The sequence below is a fragment of the Myxocyprinus asiaticus genome, chromosome 13 (genome assembly GCF_019703515.2).
Source record: "Myxocyprinus asiaticus isolate MX2 ecotype Aquarium Trade chromosome 13, UBuf_Myxa_2, whole genome shotgun sequence".
Classification (NCBI taxonomy): Eukaryota; Metazoa; Chordata; class Actinopteri; order Cypriniformes; family Catostomidae; genus Myxocyprinus; species Myxocyprinus asiaticus.
The window spans coordinates 6,660,209-6,685,373 of NC_059356.1; the positions used below are offsets into that span (position 1 = coordinate 6,660,209).

Below are 25,165 nucleotides of genomic sequence, written 5' to 3' on the forward strand. Positions count from 1 at the left end.
AGGCAATGAGTTGAATGTACAGTGAAAACTTAAAACATTTTTTTTAAAAAAGGACCCATCGAATCGTACCAGACTACTCAGAAACAATGATCAGGCCTCAAAGTTCCACCAATTTAATCCTGGATTCACACACATCGATTTGTATTTGAAAAGAAAGACAAAGTACACTTTACACCAGGCAGTGTTCGATGGTGTGCTTGCTTTATTGAAGAAAAAATAAATAAAAATGACAATTCAAACAGTGTTTTTTTTTTATTTTTATTTTTTTTATTCAAGACAAATACAGGATTTAAAACTGGAACAAAATGAAAATTCATCTGTTTAAACTAAAATTGTATAAAGATTTGGGATTTAGCGTACAGAGGGGAAATAATATGTAAGCAGTTGAGACCCTTAGGGCTTCCAGTCAAAATACTGAACAAAACCAATCTTCAATAGCTCAGATGTGAGAGTGGACTGTACAGAGCAAACATGCCACAAGTAGTTTATTCATTCTGAATGCATACTAAAAGAAATCATGGTGGAGCTGCATGTCCATTTCATAGCAATAAGACCAAAGAAAACAAAAACATATTAAAAAAGAACACCAAAGGTCCTTTGGAAATGCTGAGAAATGGTTACAGAACCATTTTACATTTACATTTCTTTATCATTTTATCATAATAGGCCACTACGTCTGTGGTTCACCTTGTTTTAAAGCAGCGGAGTTGTGTTGTAGAATGGAGGTCTTCAAAGTCTTCCTCTTGCAGCTGTCCAAACTCCCCCTGACGTACACAAATGGTCAGAAAACATTCGATTAGTGTGTGAAACTAGACATTTGCAGCAGATCCAATTAACATTTCACTATTATTTCAGTAAAATAAAAATGCTCTTTATATCAAACACTTAAATGATCAAACCACATTTGTTTAGAAAAAAATGCCTTTTGTCCAATCAACAATCAATAAACCTTTAAATATTTTGATCTACAAATTAAAAAAGAAATTATTTTAATTTAGCATAGCAGCAGCAATAGTTGACTGCTCAGTGACAAGTAAAAATCATTGAAGGAAAGACAAATAAAACCTTGTAGTGTTTCTTTAAATAATTGATATCCCCTCATCTATACAGTCTGACTATGACATTCTAAGTGGCTGATCTTGTTCTGAAAGCATGCACCACTATCATAAGAACAACACAGGTAGGGAATTTAAAGAATGAGAGAAAGAATAAAATAATAGTAATTTACTTCAAAAAGACACCTGCATTTAAACAAGCAACGTCCGCACTAATATGTTTTCGTTTGAAAATGCACTAATTTTACTACGTTTACATTTCTCATCCACACTAGAGTGGCATTTTCCTTCACCGAAATCAGAGCATTTCGAAAACGCCCTCCATTACTGCATACTTTCGAAATAGAAGATGACAGGAAATTGAAAACAGAAAATTAAATTAAAACAGATTAGTGCGGATGTGGCCTTCGACTAGGGCTGGGCAACAGCAGATATTCATGATATATGCAATGATTTTTACTGGTAATATATAACATAGAATCTATTCAAACTGTCCGTTTCAATTCATCAATTCGAAACTTAGTGTCGTCATGCAAAAAAATTCACTCAAATTATCATATTTTTTTTTTTAGTAAAATATATGTTAATGTAAAACTATATGTAAATAATATTGCTATTTTAGTATTATATTAGTGCATATAAAATAAATATTTAATAATTTACTTTAAGTAAATTTTTACTGCTTTTTTTTGCATTATACATTTTGAATCTACTTGGCAACAGTGTTGGGTAAGTTACTCAAAGTAATCCACTTCAAATTACTTCTATAAAAATCATAATCGGACTACTTATTACATAATTGAAAAAGTAATCACATTACTAATTACTGTACTTTTAAATTACCTTATAAAACATGTTTCAATGAATCAATTCGAAACTGTCGACATTCAAAAAATGTCACTCAAATTATCATATATTAAATTGTTTAGTAAAAATGTGTACAAATATATGTAAATAACTTTGCTCTTTTAGAATTATATTAGTGCATAAAAATGCAACATTTAATAATTTACAACCTTCATTTACCAAAAATATGTTTAACTGATTTTTACTTTATTTTAATTTTTGCATTAATACATTATGAATCTACTTGGCAACAGTGTTGTGTAAATTACTCAAAATAATCCATAACAAGTTATTGTAATAGGATTACTTAACTGATTACATCATGGGGAAAGTAATCACATTACTAATCGCTGCACCTAAATTACCTTCTAAAACTATTTTCCACTCAACAAATTCAAAACACTGTCTACGTTTCCTCTTGCACACAAATCATACTCTCAGCACCACATTTTTCCCTTACCACAATACATGTGAACATAATTCACATTTAAAATGTTTTCTGCATAAATATATTATTTTAGAAGTATGTGTAGCCATAATATTGTCTTTAGAAGTAATTCGATTAATTCAAGGTCCGTAACTGTAGGCCTAATCTGATTGCAAGAATTAAAAATGTAATGTGTTACACTACTTTTGACTAAAAAGTAATTCGATGACAGTAACTGTAATTACATTACATCCGACACTAGCTGTTTAGTCAAAATGCTTCCTCTGAATTATTTCAAGGTATTTTAGGTCAAATACATAGAGGTAATCGCATGTCATCAAGGGATAACAAAATATTGAGAACCGTTTTAGCTGTATTGCCCAGCCCGTATTCACACTTATCTCGGCTTACTGAACAGACAAAACAAAAATAAGCAACACAAATGAGAAAGAACTGTTTTGAGGTTAATCTGCTTTGACTGGTTACTCTGGGATATCAACTGGGCTTCATCAGTAAATCTGACACATTAAATCCACCTGTTTAAGGTGTAGAGTAAGCCATTGGCACTTGAAACCAACAGAAAGCAAAACTGAGGACATTTCAAACTGGGAAAAAAGAGACAGGGTAAATAAACATCAAGCGCTCAGACACGTTCACAGGCAACAGCATTCAAATGGATGTGGGTAGTGAAAGGAGTACCTTGGGTGAGTACCTGCACAGATTGACAGTATCCTTGATTTTTAAATGGGCTTTTCATGGGGGGGTCGTTCACAACACCAACGCTGTGTGAGGTGTGGAAGTCAGCTGCAATAATTCATTAACCCTACACTTCCATCATCCCAATGCTATCGGATCTCAACTTCAAGAACAGACGGTATTAAAGTGCAACATCCATGTAAATCCAACAGAATCAGTATTTATTGCAGTTCAATGCACTTGTTGGACCTCTTATGAACACCTTATAGACAGTAGATGGTACAATGCCATGTGCTTATGCATGAACACACATACACAAGCACACAATCATTCTGCAGAAGTGTAATAGATGTGTAAACAAAAGTTATATACTAGTTTATTTTTACTGCGAGCATTGACTAAACAGGTTTAGGTAGTAAAAGCAGAGTTAGGAAAAAACACGTAAATTTGGAAGAGAACTTGTCTAAAAAGACAGATGACCGATACAAAACGAGGTACCTCCAAGCATGTTTTTCAGGGCTACACTGGCTTTTCCCTCTGGGTTTCATTCATTCTACTTCCGTTTCGGCCTAGTCTCCATCTTCAGTGCATACTTACGATGCACTATTAAAAACAGGAAGAAAAATCACAGACAGAACTGAAAGAAAAAGGGGGGAAGGGGAGAGGGGGAGAGACCCAGGGCCGGGGGGGACGGTTGCACTTACCTGGCTCTGATCTGAGGTCCTATCAGATCAGTTTTAATTGGACTGTGTGTCACCTTCAGAATGAAGCTCTTCGTCGGTGCCGTTCACTTCCCTTTTGGGAGGCTCCGCCTCCATGAGCTTCGGTTTGGAAAGCTCATTGGACTTGTCAACAGAGCCCTTTCTGCTGCTCCTCTTCTCATTCGAAGAGTCCTTGTGCTCTGATGGAATGATGGCAATAATATTTAGAGAACAAATATTGGTGATGTCAGATTCAGCCTTTGCAATGTGTCTTAAGGTCAAGGTATACATCAGAGTTTCACAAAGCACTCATAGTGCGCATGGGTCAAAGTGTTCATTCATGATCAAAAGAGTATACTTTAAAAAGGCAGCATGGTCGACCGTGCACGATCTAATTCGGAACACAGAAAACCAACTACACCCGGGCATTTAGCCTCCTATGGAGTCCTGGCAGTATAAGAACATTTGTGTCACAGTCAAGACTGCCCTTACAACGGCCAGACAAGGGATACCTGTTAATCGGGACGATTGAGACCAAAGTCTTGGCTACGATGTGTATTGCAGAGTCTGACAACATGGCATGATGTGCTAAGATTTCGCTAGGATCATATACTTCAGGCTGACAAGCAACGATCGTAATGGGCTGTAAAAAACACAAAGTGTGCTCCCAGCTTTAGAAGCCATTTACATTTGTTCTTTCATGACTGGATAGCTGTCTGATCAGTATAAACTTAAGTGACCAAGTGTAAATACAAGAGGTCGACCGATAATGGATTGTGTGTGTGTATATACACATACACGCACACATATATATACACTGTATATTAGACTTGCCACGATATCAAAATTTTCCCACCGGTTTTCACACATTCAAACCGCACTGGTATTACCACTGGTTGTATGCTAGGTGGTACTATGGGATAATTTTCATAAATAGCACAGTGGTTCCCAACCCTGTTCCTGGAGGCCCCCCAACACTGCACATTGAATATCTCCCTAATCAAACACACCTGATTCAACTCATTAGGTTGTTAGTAGAGACTCCACGACCTGAATAGGGTGTGTCAGATAAGGGAGATATACAAAATGTGCAGTGTTGGGGGGCCTCCAGGAACAGGGTTGGGAACCACAATAACGCAAGGCAGCTTGATTTCAAACACTGAACTTTAACTAAAAATTCAAATGAAACTGAAAAAAAAATTAAGTGCAATTAAAATGTGTGTTGTTCAACTTTTTGAAAGATGGCTTTTCAACAGTGAAGGGCAATATCTCTTTGGCAACGAACCTACTTCATCCGTGCATTCTCTCCATCATGGGCTACCAGGTGGGTATTCCGTTGTCCGGGAAAATACATAACATATTGTGGGTTGTTGTGGGTTTAAGGTTGGTGTTTTATTACCTTTCTTCCCAGGACCCAGTTTAGCTGCTTCGAAAGGGTAATGACTTTGAATGTGTGCGAATAAATTAGTTTTTTTCCCTCCTAGGGCTGGGGGATATGCAAGAAATTTGGTCACAATAATTTTACTATAAAAAATATATATATCACAATATCCAATTACACCGTCAACCCCCCGGCTGAGAGATCGGCTAATATTCTTGCTTTAGTGATTTTGCTTTGAAATTTAAATGTATTTAAAATTAAATCTGGGAGAAAAGTTGTCAGTACTTTATAGAATTAAACAAAAAATGTCATTTTACTCAAACACATACCTATAAATAGTAAATCCAGAGAAACTGATCATTTTGACAGGGCATGTTTTTCAAAGTCGCATTTTTCTTTGCATGCCTTAACTTACATTTAGAAAAAAAACTTTATTATCTAATCAAAATAACAAAATATGCATTGAAAGACATAAATATGGAAGAATATTGTCAATGATGAAAGATTTAGATACAGCAAATCCCCACATGATTGATTTTATTTCACCTCAAGAGGCCGCTGTTATACTGTGGAATATAAGTATATAGCGCCGGATTAATCAGTAAAAGCGATATCGGTAAATACCCACAAAGATGTTACAAAGTTTAAAAAAAAAAAAAAAAAACCCACAAGAGTTCCCACAAGTAATAATCCTAAATAAAAAATTTTTTTTTTTTTTTTTTTTTTACCATATCTAATGATTGTGTAAATTGTTTGATACTGTACTGTCTAAAGGTAGACCGATATATCGGTTTTACCATTTAATTGGTACAGATAGTAGCTTTTTGGAACTATCAGCTATCAGAAACTATATATGCCGATAGTTGCCGATATTTTATTTTCATTTATTCCCCTATTTTTATTTATTTATTTTTTATTCCTTATCAATAAACCTCATCTAGTAAAATATATACATACAAAACTCTTCATCTGGTGAATCTAAAGGCTATAAAAAGCTTCATTTGGTAAATAATCACATTTAGAGCATTGCAACAGAGCCAAATCTCTGTAATTTCAAAATATGAGCCCCCGGAGTATTTCAGGCATGTTTAAAGTCCTGCATAATGCACCAAATCTTCGATTCTCTGGTTATTTTTGGGATTTTGGTTGCACAAACTGCTTTTGCTATTTATTCATTTTGCAGCCATAATGTCTACACCCTTCATATTAAGAAAATATATTTTTATTATTATATAATTGTCTGGATAAAAAAAAATCAAACAATTAATCTGCCTTTTCCACCACCTTAGTTATCGGAATTGACAAAATGCACTTTCGGTCGACCTCTAGTACCATCTTTGTTGATTTCATAAATTAATTTGTAATACTTCAAGGGAAGAGTAGCTCATTCATAAAAGACATTAAGTATACAGTCTTGTACCTTCGTCTTTTTTTTTATTTATTTTTTTTAGAATTTTTATTATTTTGAATGTTTTAAATTCCCTATACTGAGAAAAAATATATAAATGGGCGGACACTGCTGCACTATTCTGGAAATAGTTTGTGATTTCAGCATCAACTGCCATACCTTTGTCCTTAGAGGATTTGTCCTTGTCTTTGTCCCCTCTGTCCTTGTCTCTGTCTCGGTCTCTGCTGCGGCTGCGGTGCCGGTGGCTCTTGCGCTCAGAACTGCGGGACCTCCTCCTCTCCCTGCTCCGAGAGCGGCGCTTCCTGTCTGACCGTTCCCGGCTGCGCCTCCTCTCTCGGTCGTGGTCACGGCTCCTGTTGAGTGATTAAGTACTACTGCATCAAGGAAACCCCAAATCTCATGGGCACAGAAAGTATACTTAGTTTTTCTGATGATTTGAAGTGCTTTTTAGTACAGTAAATTGCAGGCACATACAGCAACGACACGCGCTGACTGTGCTGATGATGAAACTTGCGTCCCGTTCACTGTGCGCGAGACGTACAGGTATGCGGATAACAGAAGAACAATAAAATACAAATGTTAACCAGCCTATCAATCTACATACAGGTTTGCCATCCGAGAAAAATTCCGGGGATCATAAAATAATTCTCTCATGGTAGGGCAAAATTAGCATTCTTTGATTGCTTAGTGTGACATGTTCACCAACAGTCGATACAAGGAATTTAAGCCTCAGACAAATTCTTGGCAGTGTCTTAAATTTTGCGTCGCAATCGTGCAGTTTGACTGCTCAATAAAACCCCAGTCAGCATTGCCAGTTGAGACAATTGGGATCAAAGTCTTTGGAACGATATGTATCAAACAGACTGACAAGTAACAATCGTACAGTGTGCGCCTGGCATAAAACAAGTACGTCAAACAAGACCCATCGTCAGAATGTAATAAAGACAACATGAAATCAAAATCGACAGCTTTTTTAAAAATATATTTTTTACGTTTAACAAGTAAAAATGCTCATTTTTGTAGTTTTTTTGTCCAGATAGTAATAATCAAGTGCTGTTTTGGGCTGGGCGATAAATTGAATATTCACAACATAATCGTGAAAACTTTTCTGGTGATATCCAAATAAGCAGCATTGTGAACATTGCTATGATTTTAATATGCTTTTTATTTGACTATTGCATTTCCTAAAGACTGTCATTAGACAAGTTTCACTATCGCTCCTTGTCTTTCCACAATAAGAGCATCAAGACAATCAAGAGATGTTTTAAGAGTCTCTGATTTAAACTGCAGTAGCAAAAATGTTGCACTAGTTGGCAAGTTTGTTCACAGACATCTGAGTGACATATTTCATGTATTAAAATGTTTCAGTAAAACATTTGTGTAGGTAAATATTGCTGTACATTAATATGCATGGTCATATTGGTGCTTTAAATGAAAAAACATTTTCTTCCCTTTGTTCCATCAATGTAGGACAGTGTGGAAAACATGCCTTGACTATTTTCAACTAGATTTTTACTGGATTTTACTTCATTTCATTTAACATGCATACTGTAAACATTAGGAATCCAATTGGTTGTCTGGTTTAAATTAGGGATGTGCTGAATGACTAATTTCACTGACGTTTAAATGGAAATTTTGAAGTCGACTAGTCTAAAGAGAAACCAACCTTCAGAAAACAGTCAAAAACAAAAAAAATGTTTATGCGACCCATTTAAAATACTTAATCTATTCCAAATCCAAAGCTAAATTCCACTGAAAAGGGACATTTATCTGCGACATGCTCACCTTAAATTATGATCAATGTACATTAAATATAGAACATGGCACGCATTCACTGAATCAACATTAGCAAATATTTAACAGACATATTTATTGAAAACAATTGAATGAATAGTGCAGGACCAATAGAGTAATCCCGCCTGTTCTAAACTGAATTCAAGCAAAATTTACTTAACGTATTAAAACAGTCAGGACACTGTTGAAAATAATTAACAGGTAGACTAAGCCAAATCTATGAGAGAGAAAAAAGCACTGAAAAGTTGCGCATATTTCATGACATGTAGTCGTGCATTAGCCATTGATCTAATATGACATCTGTTCGGTAAAGAACGTTAGCCAAAAACAGTTACGATGTAAAAAATTAATAAAATGTAGCCATAGGATAGAAAAAATAGGTCTGTGATGTAGCCTGCAATAAACCTAATGAATTCTAAACATGACGTGCACACAGAATAAAAGATAGTTTAACCCATTATGCAGTCGGCACCTTGTTGAAAAAGTCATTTTTCTAGGCTACTTATGCAAAAGCATACATTTTTGGATGAGTAAAATTAACCCGTCGACATGGTCTGGTGAAAGATGGGACTTGACTCACCTGAGGCGGCTATCCTGCACTTGAAAAAGCCCGCTCAGCGGAAAAATAACATCCAAGCATGCACAGATGCAAAGAAGACACAAATGTGGAAAAAATCCATAAGGACTTCAAACTTTTGGAAAGCTGATTCCCGCACCACCGAAATGATTTCATAGCTGCTTTGCTGAGTTTGCTTGTCTAGTGAGAGGACAATTTCCTGCGCGCACCGCGAGTGAGAGAAAGACACACGTGCAGCCTGAGGTGAAATTAAACTCAGTATCTGCTCCAGAAATCCTCTTTTTTTAAATAATATTTGTATTATTAATTCTATTTAAAATATTTAACATTAATATGACAGTAATTTAAGCGCAGCCTCTGTAAAAAAACAAAAATATAAAGTTAAACGTAAATGTGTAAAAATGATGATCAGTTTAATGAAAATATTAACTAGTAATTCCAGAGTTGACTAGCAGCATCAGAACAGTTTAGTCGACAAGTCTCGCAAATCCCTAGTTTAAATTAAGTTTCCTCTTATTGAAAAATAACATTCATATAACATTTTTTATTATATATAGATTAGGGCTGTCGAATGATCGCGCTAATTTAGTGCATTGTTTTAATTATATAAAAAATGTGTTAAAGAAATGTACACAATTAATCATGCCTCCTGATCCATACCTCAATGCCGCAATGTTTACTTGAATTATTCAAGTTTCAACAACTTTGAACTTGACACAGCGTTTGGGCTAGGCGATATGGATATAGCAACAAAAATTATGTCTCAATATTTTTCAGCCTATTTGCAATATTCAGTATATATATGTTGATAAATATGTATTTGCACTGAAATGGTAAAGTACTTTTTTTTTCTTTTTTTAAATCAGTTGAGCTTTTATTTTGACACTTCACCTTCATATGGAGCTTTTATTTGGACACTGAAATTCTGTAGAAAATTTGTAGTATACATGTGTTCGGCATCTGGTGAAATGCTGTCATCTTTTCTGTTATACTGTGCCACCTTTTTAGATTCGTATAATAACTTATAGCGGTTTCTAATGTTTGGAATTGTGCTTGAACCTGCTGTAATGCATGTGACTTACTCAAAGCACACGGAGACCATGTTTATCTGTGTTTAATCACAACCTTTTGCAGTTTAATAATCATATATGACCATATCATTTTGATGTTTTGATTCATTGTGCAGCCCTAAAGGATTGTGAAATTAATCAACTGATGCACTCTATGCAACTTAATGGCCAAATATAAAAAGCATTAAAATCATCACGAGATTCATTATATTGCTTAATTATATATTGTCAGCAAATTCATCACAATTATATTGTGATTATTCCATATATCGCCCAGCCCTACACAGTGTCCTAAAAACGCAGCATATATGATGCTATAAATCAGTGAGATGCTCCAAAACATTTTCCATAAAATTGAAAATGTGTCACATTAAGGAAATCTTAGGTTCTGTATAGTGGCCTATAGTAGCTGTGTGACAGTTGCGTACCTGCTGCGTTTCCTGTCCCGGTCCTTACTCCTGGACCTCTTCCGGTCTCGTGAGCGGCTCCTGCGGCGGTCCGACGCTCGGCTGGAGTGTCTACTGTTGGAGTGACTTCGCCTCCCACGTCTGTCTCGTTCCCGTTCTCTCTCTCTGTCCCGATCCCTCTCTCGCTCGCGTTCCCTCTCTCTCTCACGCTCTCGCTCCCTCTCCTTCTCTTTTTCCCGCTCTTTCTCCCTCTCTTCCTCCTCTTTGCGTTTCTTCTCACGCTCCTCTCTTTCACGCTCGCGGTCCTCCCTCTCTTTCTTTCCTCGCTCGTCCTTCTCTGGGTCCTCGGAGCGCCGATGCAGTTTTTCCTGCAGGATAAAACAGATATTCAGTTTATACTTCTCAGGTTTTTTTTGTGTCTTTATTAGTAGTGCTGCACATTGAATCGAAATAAATGAAGACTACAATTACAGCTGCCACAATTAACTACTTATTGTGTCAATTACAGCACTCCATGCATGTCTACTCCCACTGCATAAAAAAAAAAAAAAAAAAAAAAAATACTTATTTTAGTATTTTATTAACGGTTTGGTTTCTCATGCAGCTAGACCGTTTTTGCCACTGTCTTGATTTTCTGACATATAAATAGCAATAATGCAAAGCATTTTAAAATTTCCTCAAATTATTTCCTGGTGTTTAATCACCATGGTAACCAATGTTCCCTCTAAGCTGCGTGCACTACTGATGTTGCTTCCGCCAGAAATATTTTGGTGTATATACTGTATATACTGTATTTCCTGGAAATAAAGTCGCACTGGGTCAAAATTGCATTGTTGAGAGGAAAAAAACACATATAAAGCCCCATACACACATACAGCGACTTCCAGCGACCTCATCTCATTCGTTGTCAATGAGAGCTGGTGACTTCCGGCAACACGAGCGACAGCGAACTCTGGTGACTAGATGTAGGCATCGTGAGCAACACGACAAAGTTGAGAAAAGCTGAACTTGATGCAAATGAAGAGCGACTTTCAGGAGCGACAAACAATAGGAGTGAAGACTGTCAGTGGAGTTCACATCATCCATCTCCTTTGAGATAATGGAGTCGAGAGCGGGCAAGACAGAGACTAAGTTAACGTTTCTGTGAGCGATTTCACAGTTCTATATGATTCGTCTGTAACCACATACATGGATAAAATAAAAAATGATGCATGGAAAATAAATCGTCGGCAGTTTGATTCGTACATTGATAGTTTGTTTTATTAATGTTATGATGCATTGAGCACTGCTGTAGTTCAAATAAAAACACTCTCCCATCCAGAATGTGCATTTTAGGTACAAGAAAACTGATTCCTTGTTCAATTAGAATGAAATCATAGTTTTACTAGCAAAATGCCTCATCTGTGATCATATTGTCTAAAGATATGGCTAGACATGCCATCCACCAATAACGTTACAGCAACAGCAGTAGGAACGCCCACTAGTGACTTCACAGTACAGAGACTAGCAACATAAAGCGATAAAGTCACTGCATGTATGTACGGGGCTTAAGTCGCATCTCTGTATACTGTAAGTCACACTAATAGAGGCTGCATTAGTCAGGCATTAGGACCCGGAAGCAGCCGTATGACTTCCCTTCACCGGTTCAGATATCAAACACGCTCCGTGAAGATTACAGTGCCTCAGAATTTACACATCGTATCGCTGTGTTTTTGGGCTTGTTTTTAACAGTTTCTCATATTTATGTTTCATGAAAGAAACGCGACCAGTAAGCCACATCTGTTTACAACATCTATAACTATATGCTCTGCACAAATAAACAGCTTTTAGTCTGAGTAAAACAATATGCTCGCTCTATTCTATTAATTCATTAATGTTAGCAACTGTGGATATTTCTGATATTTGCAATTGCAACCCACTTTGCAATGCATTAATTATTCGGTTCACTGACTGAATGTTTTTACTATGAATTTGATGAAACGTCATTTTATAGGCATGTGAGGAGTTGCGTTTGACAGTGGTTTAGAGTTTGTTAGAACAATAATGTTATGATGGACAAACTATTTAAATTGGTTGCATAAAGTACTTTGTAGTGGCAAAATATTCTGAATGGGCAACTTTAAAACTCTTCTACCATCTCTATAACTGAGGTTTTCATCCGTTTTGGTGCGCGTTTGACCAATATACATATACATAATTTATATAAGTCACTTCGGACTATAGGTCCCGCACCTTTCAGATGATGAAAAAAACATGACTTATATTATGGAAAATACGGTACACAACACATATAAATGTATGTATATATATATATATATATATATATATATATATATATATATATATATATATATATATATATATATATATATATATACATACATACAGGTGCATCTCAATAAATTAGAATGTCGTGGAAAAGTTCATTTATTTCAGTAATTCAACTCAAATTGTGAAACTTGTGTATTAAATAAATTCAATGCACACAGACTGAAGTAGTTTAAGTCTTTGGTTTTTTAATTGTGATGATTTTGGCTCACATTTAACAAAAACCCAACAATTCACTATCTCAAAAAATTAGAATATGGTGACATGCCAATCAGCTAATCAACTCAAAACACCTGCAAAGGTTTCCTGAGCCTTCAAAATGGTCTCTCAGTTTGGTTCACTAGGCTACACAATCATGGGGAAGACTGCTGATCTGACAGCTGTCCAGAAGACAATCACTGACACCCTTCACAAGGAGGGTAAGCCACAAACATTCATTGCCAAAGAAGCTGGCTGTTCACAGAGTGCTGTATCCAAGCATGTTAACAGAAAGTTGAGTGGAAGGAAAAAGTGTGGAAGAAAAAGATGCACAACCATCCGAGAGAACCGCAGCCTTATGAGGATTGTCAAGCAAAATCGATTCAAGAATTTGGGTGAACTTCACAAGGAATGGACTGAGGCTGGGGTCAAGGCATCAAGAGCCACCACACAAAGACATGTCAAGGAATTTGGCTACAGTTGTCGTATTCCTCTTGTTAAGCCACTCCTGAACCACAGACAACGTCAGAGGCGTCTTACCTGGGCTAAGGAGAAGAAGAACTGGACTGTTGCCCAGTGGTCCAGAGTCCTCTTTTCAGATGAGAGCAAGTTTTGTATTTCATTTGGAAACCAAGGTCCTAGAGTCTGGAGGAAGGGTGGAGAAGCTCATAGCCCAAGTTGCTTGAAGTCCAGTGTTAAGTTTCCACAGTCTGTGATGATTTGGGGTGCAATGTCATCTGCTGGTGTTGGTCCATTGTGTTTTTTGAAAACCAAAGTCACTGCACCCGTTTACCAAGAACTTTTTGGAGCACGTCATGCTTCCTTCTGCTGACCAGCTTTTTAAAGATGCTGATTTCATTTTCCAGCAGGATTTGGCACCTGCCCACACTGCCAAAAGCACCAAAAGTTGGTTAAATGACCATGGTGTTGGTGTGCTTGACTGGTCAGCAAACTCACCAGACCTGAACCCCATAGAGAATCTATGGAGTATTGTCAATAGGAAAATGAGAAACAAGAGACCAAAAAATGCAGATGAGCTGAAGGCCACTGTCAAAGAAACCTGGGCTTCCATACCACCTCAGCAGTGCCACAAACTGATCACCTCCATGCCACGCCGAATTGAGGCAGTAATTAAAGCAAAATGAGCCCCTACCAAGTATTGAGTACATATACAGTAAATTAACATACTTTCCAGAAGGCCAACAATTCACTAAAAATGTTTTTTTTATTGGTCTTATGATGTATTCTAATTTTTTGAGATAGTGAATTGGTGGGTTTTTGTTAAATGCGAGCCAAAATCCTCACAATTAAAAGAACCAAAGACTTAAACTACTTCAGTCTGTGTGCATTGAATTTATTTAATACACGAGTTTCACAATTTGAGTTGAATTACTGAAATAAATGAACTTTTCCATGACATTCTAATTTATTGAGATGCACCTGTATATATATATATATATATATATATATATATATATATATATATATATATATATATATATATATAATTTATATAAATGATTGCTACAGAGGTTAGTTAGGAAGCTACAGAGGTTAGTTCACTCTCCGTCTCTGTAGCGGATATAACCCGATCCTTCCGACAGGTGAATATCCATAAAGCCGCGTGTCCAGATGGCATTCCGGGCCGCGTCATCAGAGTGTGCACGAACCAACTGGCTGGTGTTTTTACGGACATTTTCAACCTTTCTCTCTCCTTGTCTGTGGTCCCCATATGCTTTAAAACGTCCACCATTGTGCACCATTGTGCCTGTACCAAAGCAATCCAAAATCACTTGCTTAAATGACTGGCGTCCTGTTGCTCTGACCCCCATCATCAGCAAGTGCTTTGAGAGACTAATCAGAGATAACATCTGCTCTGTGCTGCCTCCATCACTAGACCCATTGCAGTTTGCTTACTGCAACAACCGCTCCACTGATGATGCCATTGCATCTACAATACACCCTGCTCTCTCCAACCTGGAAAAAAGGAACACTTATGTGAGAATGCTGTTTGTAGACTACGGCTCAGCATTCAACACCATAGTGCCCTCCAAGCTTGATGAGAAACTCCAGGCTCTGGGCTTAAACAGCTCGCTGTGCAGCTGGATCCTGGACTTCCTGTTAAGCAGACGCCAGGTGGTTAGAATAGGCAGCAACATCTCCTCATCACTGACCCTCAACACTGGAGCCCCACAGGGCTGTGTTCTTAGTCCACTCCTGTATTCCCTGTACACACATGACTGTGTGGCAACACATAGCTCCAATGCCATCATTACGTTTGCTGATGATACAACGGTGGTAGGTCCGATCACTGACAATGATGAAACGGCCTACAGACTTCAAGTTCCTGGGTGTCCACATCACTGAGGAACTCAAATGGTCTGTCCACACTGAGGCCGTTGTGAAGAAGGCTCATCAGCGCCTCTTCTTCCTGAGACGGCTGAGGAAGTTTGGAATGAACCACCACATGCTCACACGGTTCTACACCAGCACTGTAGAGAGCATCCTGACTGGCTGCATCTCCGCCTGGTACGGCAATAGCACCGCCCACAACCGCAAAGCCCTGCAAAGGGTGGTGCGAACTGCCAGACACATCAGTGGTCAGCTTCCCTCCTTCCAGGACATATACACCAGGCGGTGTGTGAAAAAAGCTCGGAGGATCATCAGAGACTCCAGCCACCCGAGCCATGGGCTGCTCTCACTGCTACCATCAGGCAGGCGATATCGCAGCATCAGGACCCGCACCAGCTGACTTCATGACAGCTTCTTCCCCCAAGCAATCAGACTTCTGAACTCTTGATCTCTCACGATCAATATACATCAGCACTGCACTTTATTCATCTTATTATCTCACACTGGACTGTCATAAATTATATTCTCTTAACAACACACTGGCACTGACTATCAACTGACAGCCTGAATGTCAATACAGTACAATACAACCTACTGTATATTTTATATATACTATATATACTTTTTTTATTGAATAATGTGTATTCTATATTGTGTATTGTATATTATTATTTGTATATTGTGTTATGTGTAATTATGTGTACATTAGATATGTAAATTGTGATGTGTAAATCTGTTTATTGTAATTGGTATATGTCTCATCTATGTCTCATCACTGTCACGACTGCTATGTTGCTCAGAACTGCACCCAAGACTTTCACCCACTATTGCACTTGTGTATATGGTTGTGTGACAATAAAAGTGAAGTATATATAGCGATGCAACGATGTATCGGCTGCCGATATTTATCGGCTAATTAATGACCAAATTAAAACCATCTGCAAATCGGTTTAAGCATGAATACACCGATATGAAAAACTGATGGTTCATTTATAATTATCACACTTTAAAAATAAAATAAAAAAAAAACAGATAGCCACAGAATGTAGAAGGGTTGGCACTCCAAAGAACATGTCATATTTAATTTGAATTCTTTCTCGTTCTCACATTGAGGAAAAAAACGTCGTTACGTGACACTTGTGAAAGCAGCACTTACCTATACATGGAGGTAATAACATCCAAAAGCTTTAAAAACAGCAAACTTTGACTTCTGAGACATTGGTTTGGTATCCATTAAGGCTGCACAACTGATTTAGTTTGAAATCGCAATAAGGTCTAGCCTCATTACAAAAACTTGAAAGGATGCGTTTAAAAATAGACTGCAATCAGCTCTTCAGTTAGTGCTTCAGTCAGCATTGTGTAAGCAAGTGGCACCCTCTAGCGGTCTGTACTGCATTTTCCATTATCCATTACACCACTATAGAATTTAAAAGGGTGGTTTGTTCCTTTGGTAACTTATTTTTAATTGATGTGATTGACATTTCCATGGAATTTCCATTCTTTGCCCAATAACTTTGCATAATATGAATTTGTGATGTCCTATTATATACAGTAAAAACATGTAAAATGTGAGTTCTATTGTTTTGAACTGCAAAAACAGAAGTGCAAAAAAGTTTAAAATAATAACTTTTTTTTTTTTTTACATTAGGTATCATGCAATGATATTTCGTTATTTTTCAATATTTATGTTTTATCTTCTATTTATCTTTCATCGTGGCTCTCTTTAAAATGTTGGCCTGTCACGTGTTCAACAGATTCAGTGTTCAATAGAAATTATTTATTCTAAGAACAGAAGCTTTTTGTATGTTTTTAAAACAATTCCTGAGCAAAACAGTGATCTGATGACAAAATAAGTTAACTGGCAAAATACTGGTATTGGCATTGGTATTGACCAATTGTTAATTGTTAAAATAAGTATCTGACAAAAATTTTCATATCGGTGCATCCCTAATACACACACACACTGTATATACAGAAATTATTTTCTGCTCAGGTCGACAAAGGTTCTGCCCAATAGAAATAGGATTTGCTCAGTAGGAACAAAAGAAAAAAAAGGAACGTTGATAGTAACCCTGGTATTGACCAACATTCGAGATTCTTGTTCTTTTTTTCATTTGCATCTGACAGCGCCAATATGTGAAGCCAATGATGCAAGGCCATTATTTTTTAAACTCCAAATAAGAATTCATATGCATTTTTCAAAATAGCTTTTCTACATGTTTCAAAAGACAGTTATCAGTCTTCTGAAGAAAATGCATTAATGTTTCAGACACCGCATCAGACAAAACTTATGAAAATGCAATCATTTCAGTTATCAACTATCATATCAGTTCGAATTAGAAAAAAATCACATCCAAAAACTTGACTGACCTTCAGTTCTTCTACAGTGGCTTTGATTTTGGCATATCCCATATGCTGTTTGCCCATTAGATGATCGTCCACTCTGGACTGAGCGTCACCCACTATGAGGAAAGCACCACACACTTCACACACCTCCATCTGCTTCTCCTGAGCTGCAAAGCTCTCAATCGTCTGATGAAGAACGTAAAAGAAACATGTTAATACACACATCCGTTTGCTGTTTGTTTTACAATAAAGTAAAATATCACTGAAGACTACACAGAAGATCTTATTCCACAACAAAAACTACAACTCACTGAAGGAGTGGAACTGAGCTGCTCTCTCTCTTCCTTCAGTTGCTCCACCAGCTTCATCATGCCCTGCGCCTCCTCAACACGCCCCTCTGAGCCCAACTCCTCAATCTGATCATGCACAAACACACACTTAACATTTCAAAGCCTTCAAAACTCTCATATTTACTTCTTTCAACACTCAGAACATACCTGAACTACAAGTTCTTCAATCTTCTCTGTAAGGACCTGAGCCTTCTCCTCGTTCTTCCCCGATGGACCCGGTCCCTGGAAATCAATGTTGGAAGTAGGAATAAAAATTTGTAAATTGAGCAGTTTAAAGGAACAGTTCACCTAACAAAACATGAAAGTTATAATTTACTCAACCTCATTTCATTCCAAACACGATTACTTACCAGTATTTTTGAATTACAATTCTTCTGAAGCCATATGATAGCTTTGTGCATAGAACAGGCCGAAACTGAAAATCTTTCCCTCAACCGTAGCTCTAAAATTTCATCCGCACTTCAGCGTATTTAAGTTTTGCGCCACATGAGAACCAATGCCGTTTGGCATCATTGACGTCAAACCTGGCACACCATTGGCACTGGATATATGACAGAAAATTAGATTTGTGAAAACTGAACAGAAAACTTCAATTTCAGACTGTTCCATCATATGGCTTCTGGTTCTGTAGGGGCAACTTCAGTGCTTTTTGCCCTTTTTTGGAACTTTGTGGTAAAAAAAATCACCACCCATTTTCATAGTCTGGGTTAGGTTAGTCCTTTTTTGTTTAACTGAAGATTTGAAAGGTTGAAACAACATGTGGGCGAGTAAATGATGACAGAATGTAAAAGCACATACTCCAGAGTTCTGCTGTGCTTGTGACAGGGCCAAGCGTGCATGACCCCTCCGAATCCTGCGCTCCACCTCGGCCAGCAGACTCTGCAGGTACCGCAGGAAGTCTCGCTCATATCCTTCCTTCATAAAGCGGGAGCTCTTCTCATATCTGAAGCGTTCATTACCAGATCACGAGTCAGGACTCAACAAACAACATTCATTTCAATAGCTTTGACATTGTACGATTTAAAACTACAATGAATCTTACGAAACCGGTCAAGAACATGCACGGGTAATATTTCACTCAAATAAAAGAAGAAATTATATATTAAAAAATGGACCATTAATACTAGACATTTTCTCCAAAATTCTTATGACCATCATGCCAAAAAATATCGAAAAACTTTAATTTACATTTAAAAAAATTATATTACAATAATTAAATAGCTCAAATTCTTAAAGATCCTTAAAGTTTGAAAATTGAAAGTGGATGAATCTCTGAAACCGGTCAAGAACTTGCCCGTGTCTTATTTCACTCAAATAAAAATACATTTAAAATAAGAAAAGCAGGGGCGGCACCAGCGAATTTTGATTGCTGGTGCTGAAGGGGTGCTAAATCATTGACGGGGAGTTGAGCTTTGGTCACTAAATATGCGCAAAACCCGGCATGGCCAAGCAATTTTATTAATATCAGTTTGCACATGGTGACAACAGAAGAGAAATCTCTACATTGCAGCCTCAATAAAACAGGCAACGCACAACGTGTTTTCAGCTTTTTTACAGTACAGTCTGAAGCACATGTACAGCAAAACAGTGTACCCTTATGGGGGGGGGGGGGGGTCTGGGGACATGCTCCCCCGTGAGAAACCTTTTGCAAAAACGGCACTAAAGTATTTAATTCTGGTGACTTTAGGAGCAGCATTTTTACCTTTTCACAAGTATATATCTTGTGTAGCAATTAATGTAACTACGGGCTACAAAGTATTGGTAAAAGACTTATTCACACAGCACATCCAGCACTAGTACTCCAATGTAAATGTAAAAAACAAACATGCAATGATACTTTTTGATACCGGTTTGCTTGGGAAAATGGCTTTACCTTGAGTTGTTCAAAAGCTGCACATGCAGGTGTTGAACTTAGAGCACCTATTATGGTTTTTCAAATATTACCTTTCATGTAGTGCGTTATATAGCTGTTTGTGAATGTAAAAAAAGTCTGCAAAGTTTCAAAAATCAAAGTACATGACAAATGGAGTTATTGACTCCCAAAAGAAAGAACCGATTCTGAACACCTGTCATTAGTAATTCCAGACTTACTTCCTGTACTAACCTACGTAATTTGGTAACAAAAAACCCGCCGCTGGTCTTCATTGGCTGCTCGTGAACAGCTTTGACCCGCCCTCAAACACTACACTAAGCGGTAGACCAATCACAACAGAACGGTTCATCTGACCAATCAGAGCAGAGTAGGTTCTCTGAAAGGAGGAGTTTAGAATGAATCCTTCAGAACGGATCATTGAACGAATCGTTTTTGACACTGGGGGTAAAAAAGGTAATGCTGCAATTTAAATTATGAGCAAATTAAAGTGTTTTTTGACCTTGGATGCATGTAAATCTATTGTATGAGACCTTTAAAACAAAATTAGGCACATTTAAAAACCATAATAGATGCTCTTTAATACAGCCATTATTCATCACTGTCAAACGAAGGATGCACTTGCAGGTTTTGATTCAAACTATATGAACAGGGAGAGCCGTAAACTGACCCCTACATGTAGCAAAATCGTCTGTGACTTCTCTTAAAAAACAGGCCATTTTTATCATAGTAAACTCCACACATTGTTCACTCCAATAGGATTGAGTGTAAAACATGTTGAAGATTAGTGGACAGATGGCCAGTTCATTAAGTTTCCTCACAAAAGCAGTTTATTCTTCTTGTCTCGTCTCCTCGCCAGTGAACCGCAGTGATTAGACATAACAATGTCTATGGGACTGCTGCATTATGCTTTTTTTGCTAACCGTTTTGCTAAACCGTTTGACTTATTCTTTGAAGGAATCGACTCAAATGAGTAATTCATTCGTAAATCGGGCATCACTAGTTCTGATTCTAAACAGGCGACAGAAATGCGGGACACACGACATGATTGCTAAAATATTGTCAGTGAAAATGTTTCTTCATTCAGTCTTTATACAGAGAATAATCTGCAGGGTGTTACAAACATTTGCTGGGGGTGCTATGGACTTTTTTGGGGAGGCTAAAGCACACGCTAGCCCCTCCCTAGTACCGCCTCTGAAGAAAAGCCTGTTTTTGGACCATTAAGAGACTCTTAAAATCTCATTATCATAAAGGGAAAAAAAAAGAAAACAATGAAGAAAAAAAAAAGTTATGCACAAATATAATGAAGTTACAATGATGAGCAGCACTATATGGTCACATTTCAGCACTATCACATGGACAGCGACTCTTTTAAGTAGCACTTAAAGCGCATCCTTGCACGTTCATATTAAGTGCAGTTTTGGGAAACGCACGTTAAAAATTATGGACATTCATAAAAATTGCTCATAGAAAATGCTCTTAACCACTAAGATTGATCATTATTGGGAAACGCAGCCCTGGTCAGTCGAGAGAAGAGAGCCAATCATAACAATGGGTGTTTACTGTCAAGTCTTAAAGGAGAAGCAGCACCAAAACCGAGTGTTTATGACAGAGGGTCAGAATGAGAGTGGAAAATTATCATGTTTTACAAATAAATGACTGTTTTTAGTGCAAATAATCCTTAATAATATAATAAGTAAACGCCAAGGAACATATTAAAAAAGGCATGTCATGAACCCTTTAAAGATCCTTAAAAAAAAAAAAATTTTCTTTATTCAAAATACGTTTTATTTTTTTTTTTTTTTATCATTCTGGGGTGAAATATGACCTGGACATGTTTTTGTGAGATTCACTCATGTAGTGTGTTAACTTACACTTTCCTCAAGTTTTCATCATGGATTTTCTCACAAGGACCTGAAAAAAAAAAAAAAAAAAGGACTCATTGCACAGCTGATCGCAAGAATAAAATCAAATTAACAGATTTAAGAACATTAAGATTCTTACCCAAGTCTGATCGTGTGTTTGTGAACAGTTCAGCAGGGCAGAAGCCACACAGGTAGTATTTACAGACCTGAAGCACACAGAGAATTACAGGTTAGTACTCCTGTTAAAGCTCATCTCACACAATGAAGTATTAACTCAAAGATGAGGCTAAGACCTCTAGTGTAAGTGCCAGGAATGATAATTCAAAGGGACAGTTCACCCAAAAATGAAAATTCTCTAATTATTTACATACACTTATGCCATCCCAGATATGTATGACTTTCTTCTGCAGAACACAAATTAAGATTTGCATTGTGACCTAGCTCTGTAGGTCACAATGCTAGTGAATGGTGACCAGAATGTACATAAAGGCAGCACAAAAGTAATCCATATCTTCAGTGATAAAAATCAAAGTGATATGACAGATCTGGGTTAGAGACAGATCAATGTTTAGGTACTTTTTTTTTTACTATAAATCTCCACTTTCACTTTCTTTTTTTGTGGAAAATTTTATTATTCGTGCATATCGCCACCTACTGGTCGAGGCTGGTCAAAAGTGGAGATTTATAGACAAAAGGACTTAAATATTGATCTGTTTCTCACCCACACCTATATCATCACTTCTGAAGATATTAATTTAACCACTGGAGTGATATGGATTACTTTTATGCTGACTTTATGTGCTTTTTGGAAATTCAAAGATTTCAAAGTCCTTCTAATTTCTTGTGTTCAGCAAAAGACAGTATGTCATACACATCTGGGATGGCATGAGGGTGAGTAAATGATGATAATTTTCATTTCTGTGTGAACTATTACCTTTAAGGTCTTTTGGCAGAAACTAGTAACCATGGTGACTTTTATTCGCAGCGCTCGGCTCGAAAAACAGCGGTAAAAGATGTCCGCGGTCAAATCGCTTGAGGATTTTCTGCCTGTCAATCATTGTGCGCGTTCACACGGCAGCCCAAATGTAGGCAATAATAAAAATGATGCCACCTTAGCAAACACCGCATCAAGAGCTTGAGGGCGGGACGTTGCGCTCCGGCATGTGTGCCACATGTGTTCACATTCAATGACACTAGCGCGCTAACTGCTTGAAAACAACCCTGAACAAACTAATAAGCAAGACCCCCGTCAATCAGTGCAACTATATTCAAACAGATATATCGGCATCCCTCCAGTCGTCCACACGCGTCTTCATTCAGTCTGTGTGCGTGTAACGAGTGTTTAGCAGTTAGCGCACTCACAGTCTCATGATCCCAACGCACGTTACAGCGCTTCTCATCCGGAGCCAGGTTCCGGTCCCGGCCCATCAACTCATCGAGTAACTGGGCGGCTGAGAGCATCGTGCCTCGAGTTTGATGTGTGATCCGTTATAACAGAGTGCTTTTATTCATCTACAGAGTAACGTTTATCCACTTCTATGATCTACACAACAAAATGGCAGCTGCACAACGGAGTTTACCCATAAGTCTCCTCGAGGAACGTCGGCCTTTAGTGCGCTCCCTAGTGGACAGGATGACAAGTACAGATTCTCGGCTGTGTCTCGTTTGGAAGGCTGCGTGCTAGGCAGGATGCGTCCTTTGAAGGCTGCAGTATACCGAGTGTCCTCCTTTAAACAAGTCTCGTTTAAACGAGACGGCCTTCGTAGGACGAACGGAAACGGAACGTAACATGGTTGCTATGACAGCACGCCACTCTTTAACAAGCACGAGCGCTTTGAGTGAGAAGGGAACAAAGTCTCTCTGGAAGGGAATGTATGAGGTACATTTTAGGAGAGTTATAAAGATGTAAATAGAAAAGAAAATAGATTTTACAGGTGTACTTTTAGTCTAATACTTTATTTTAATTATATATTAATATAATTATACATATTATATACTCTGCACCCATCTACTGAGGTACTTCAACTTGGGAATTAACATTACTTGCGTTTGAACATCATATTTACCGGCAAATTGGCGTCATTTTTTTTTTTTAGACATTTCCGTTGAAGCAAAGAATTGTGGGTTATGAGTGCCCACGAGGATACACCTCATGCATCTTCCGAATTCCCGTGAAAGAAGGTTGCATTCAAAGTGTCCTACTCGCTTTTATGAAATGAGACAGCCTCGATGACGTATGCGGCCGACAAATGCGACCTCCTGAGGATGCAGCCTTTCAAACGAGACACAGCCCTCGACTGGGGCGACGTCTTCTTCTTCTTCTTCTTTGGGTTTTACCGGGAGCTTGCATCCTTAAGGTTGCACTACTGCCATCTTCTGGAGTTGTCTAACTCCTGAATTGTCCAGTATGTCATATTCTCCCCATCAATCCAATTAGGAAGCTGTTCAAGCATCTTCTACCTTGTCCATTCCCACCACACTCCAGTATACTCTTTACTCCTGTTCCTGATATTCCAAATCTTTCCATTTCTTCCATCAAGCCATGTCTTTCTGCTTCATATGTTCTGCAATTGACAAGCACATGCTCTACAGTTTCTGATACCTGACAATGATCAGATGTTTTCCTATAATGTGAAGTGTACTATTCAGATTACTGTGTCCTATTCTTAACCTAGTCTTGATTGTTTCCTCTTTTCTGTTTTCTCCCCTACTTTTCACAATATCAACTCTATACTGAATGGAATATAAATGTCTTTCTTTTATCTCCTGATCCCACTGCTGCTGCCACTCTTTAATGATTTCTCTCCATACAATGTTCTTTCCTTCTGATTTTGAGATACTAATATTTGTGTCTATGTTTTCTTTTTTAACAGCTTGTTTGGCTAGTTTGTCCACTCTTTCATTACCCATAATGCCTGTATGTGCGGGAATCCAAATGAATATGATCTCGGTGCCTTGTTTCCTTAGTCTTGAGTGTAATGATATTATTTCGTAGATTAAATCCTGACAATTACTGGTCATACTTGATATAAGACTGTACAGAGCAGAGACTGAATCACTACAAACTGGGACTCTGTTTGTTTCATTTTGTTCCACCCATTCTAATGCCATCAATATGGCATATAATTCGACAGTATACACACTTAAGTAATTTGAAGTCTGTCTGCATATCTCACTTCTCTGGTTAGGAACTACAACCGCAAAACCTGTACTTCCTGTTATTGGATCCTTTGATCCATCTGTAAAAATCTGCTCATAGTCTTTATACTTAGATTTCTTATATCTATAAAACTCACTCACCAGATCTATACTTTTATTTCTAGCCTTGATTTGAAGCAGTTCCAAATCTACCACCAGAGTTTCTAGCATCCACGCAGGGGTAATAGGCCATATTACAATCGGACAGAAGTCCTTTCCATGCACTCCCAAGTCTCTTGCTGCTGCATCTCCTGTCCAGCCAAAACATAATTTTTTCACTCTCTCCCTTTCCCAGC

The 25,165-nt window shown here is 37.6% G+C and overlaps 1 protein-coding gene across 2 annotated transcripts; it reads right to left on the reverse strand.

The window, feature by feature from the left end:
* Window positions 1-233: 233 nt before the first annotated feature.
* LOC127450347 (luc7-like protein 3) lies at window positions 234-23,974 on the reverse strand. 2 transcript variants are annotated; one of them, XM_051714399.1, is made up of 11 exons: window positions 23,252-23,974; window positions 21,811-21,877; window positions 21,681-21,720; window positions 18,735-18,879; window positions 18,084-18,158; window positions 17,898-18,002; window positions 17,611-17,772; window positions 10,384-10,730; window positions 6,674-6,867; window positions 3,729-3,925; window positions 234-764 (listed from the first exon to the last, which is right to left on the reverse strand). In XM_051714399.1, the coding sequence occupies exons 4-10, from the start codon at window positions 18,855-18,857 to the stop codon at window positions 3,762-3,764; spliced, it is 1,170 nt and encodes a 389-aa protein (XP_051570359.1). In that variant the 5' UTR covers window positions 18,858-18,879; window positions 21,681-21,720; window positions 21,811-21,877; window positions 23,252-23,974; the 3' UTR covers window positions 234-764; window positions 3,729-3,761. The 2 variants fall into 2 exon arrangements, with proteins under 2 accessions (XP_051570359.1, XP_051570357.1); XM_051714397.1 differs by lacking the exon at window positions 23,252-23,974 and adding an exon at window positions 23,034-23,245.
* Between the last annotated feature and the right edge of the window lie 1,191 nt (window positions 23,975-25,165).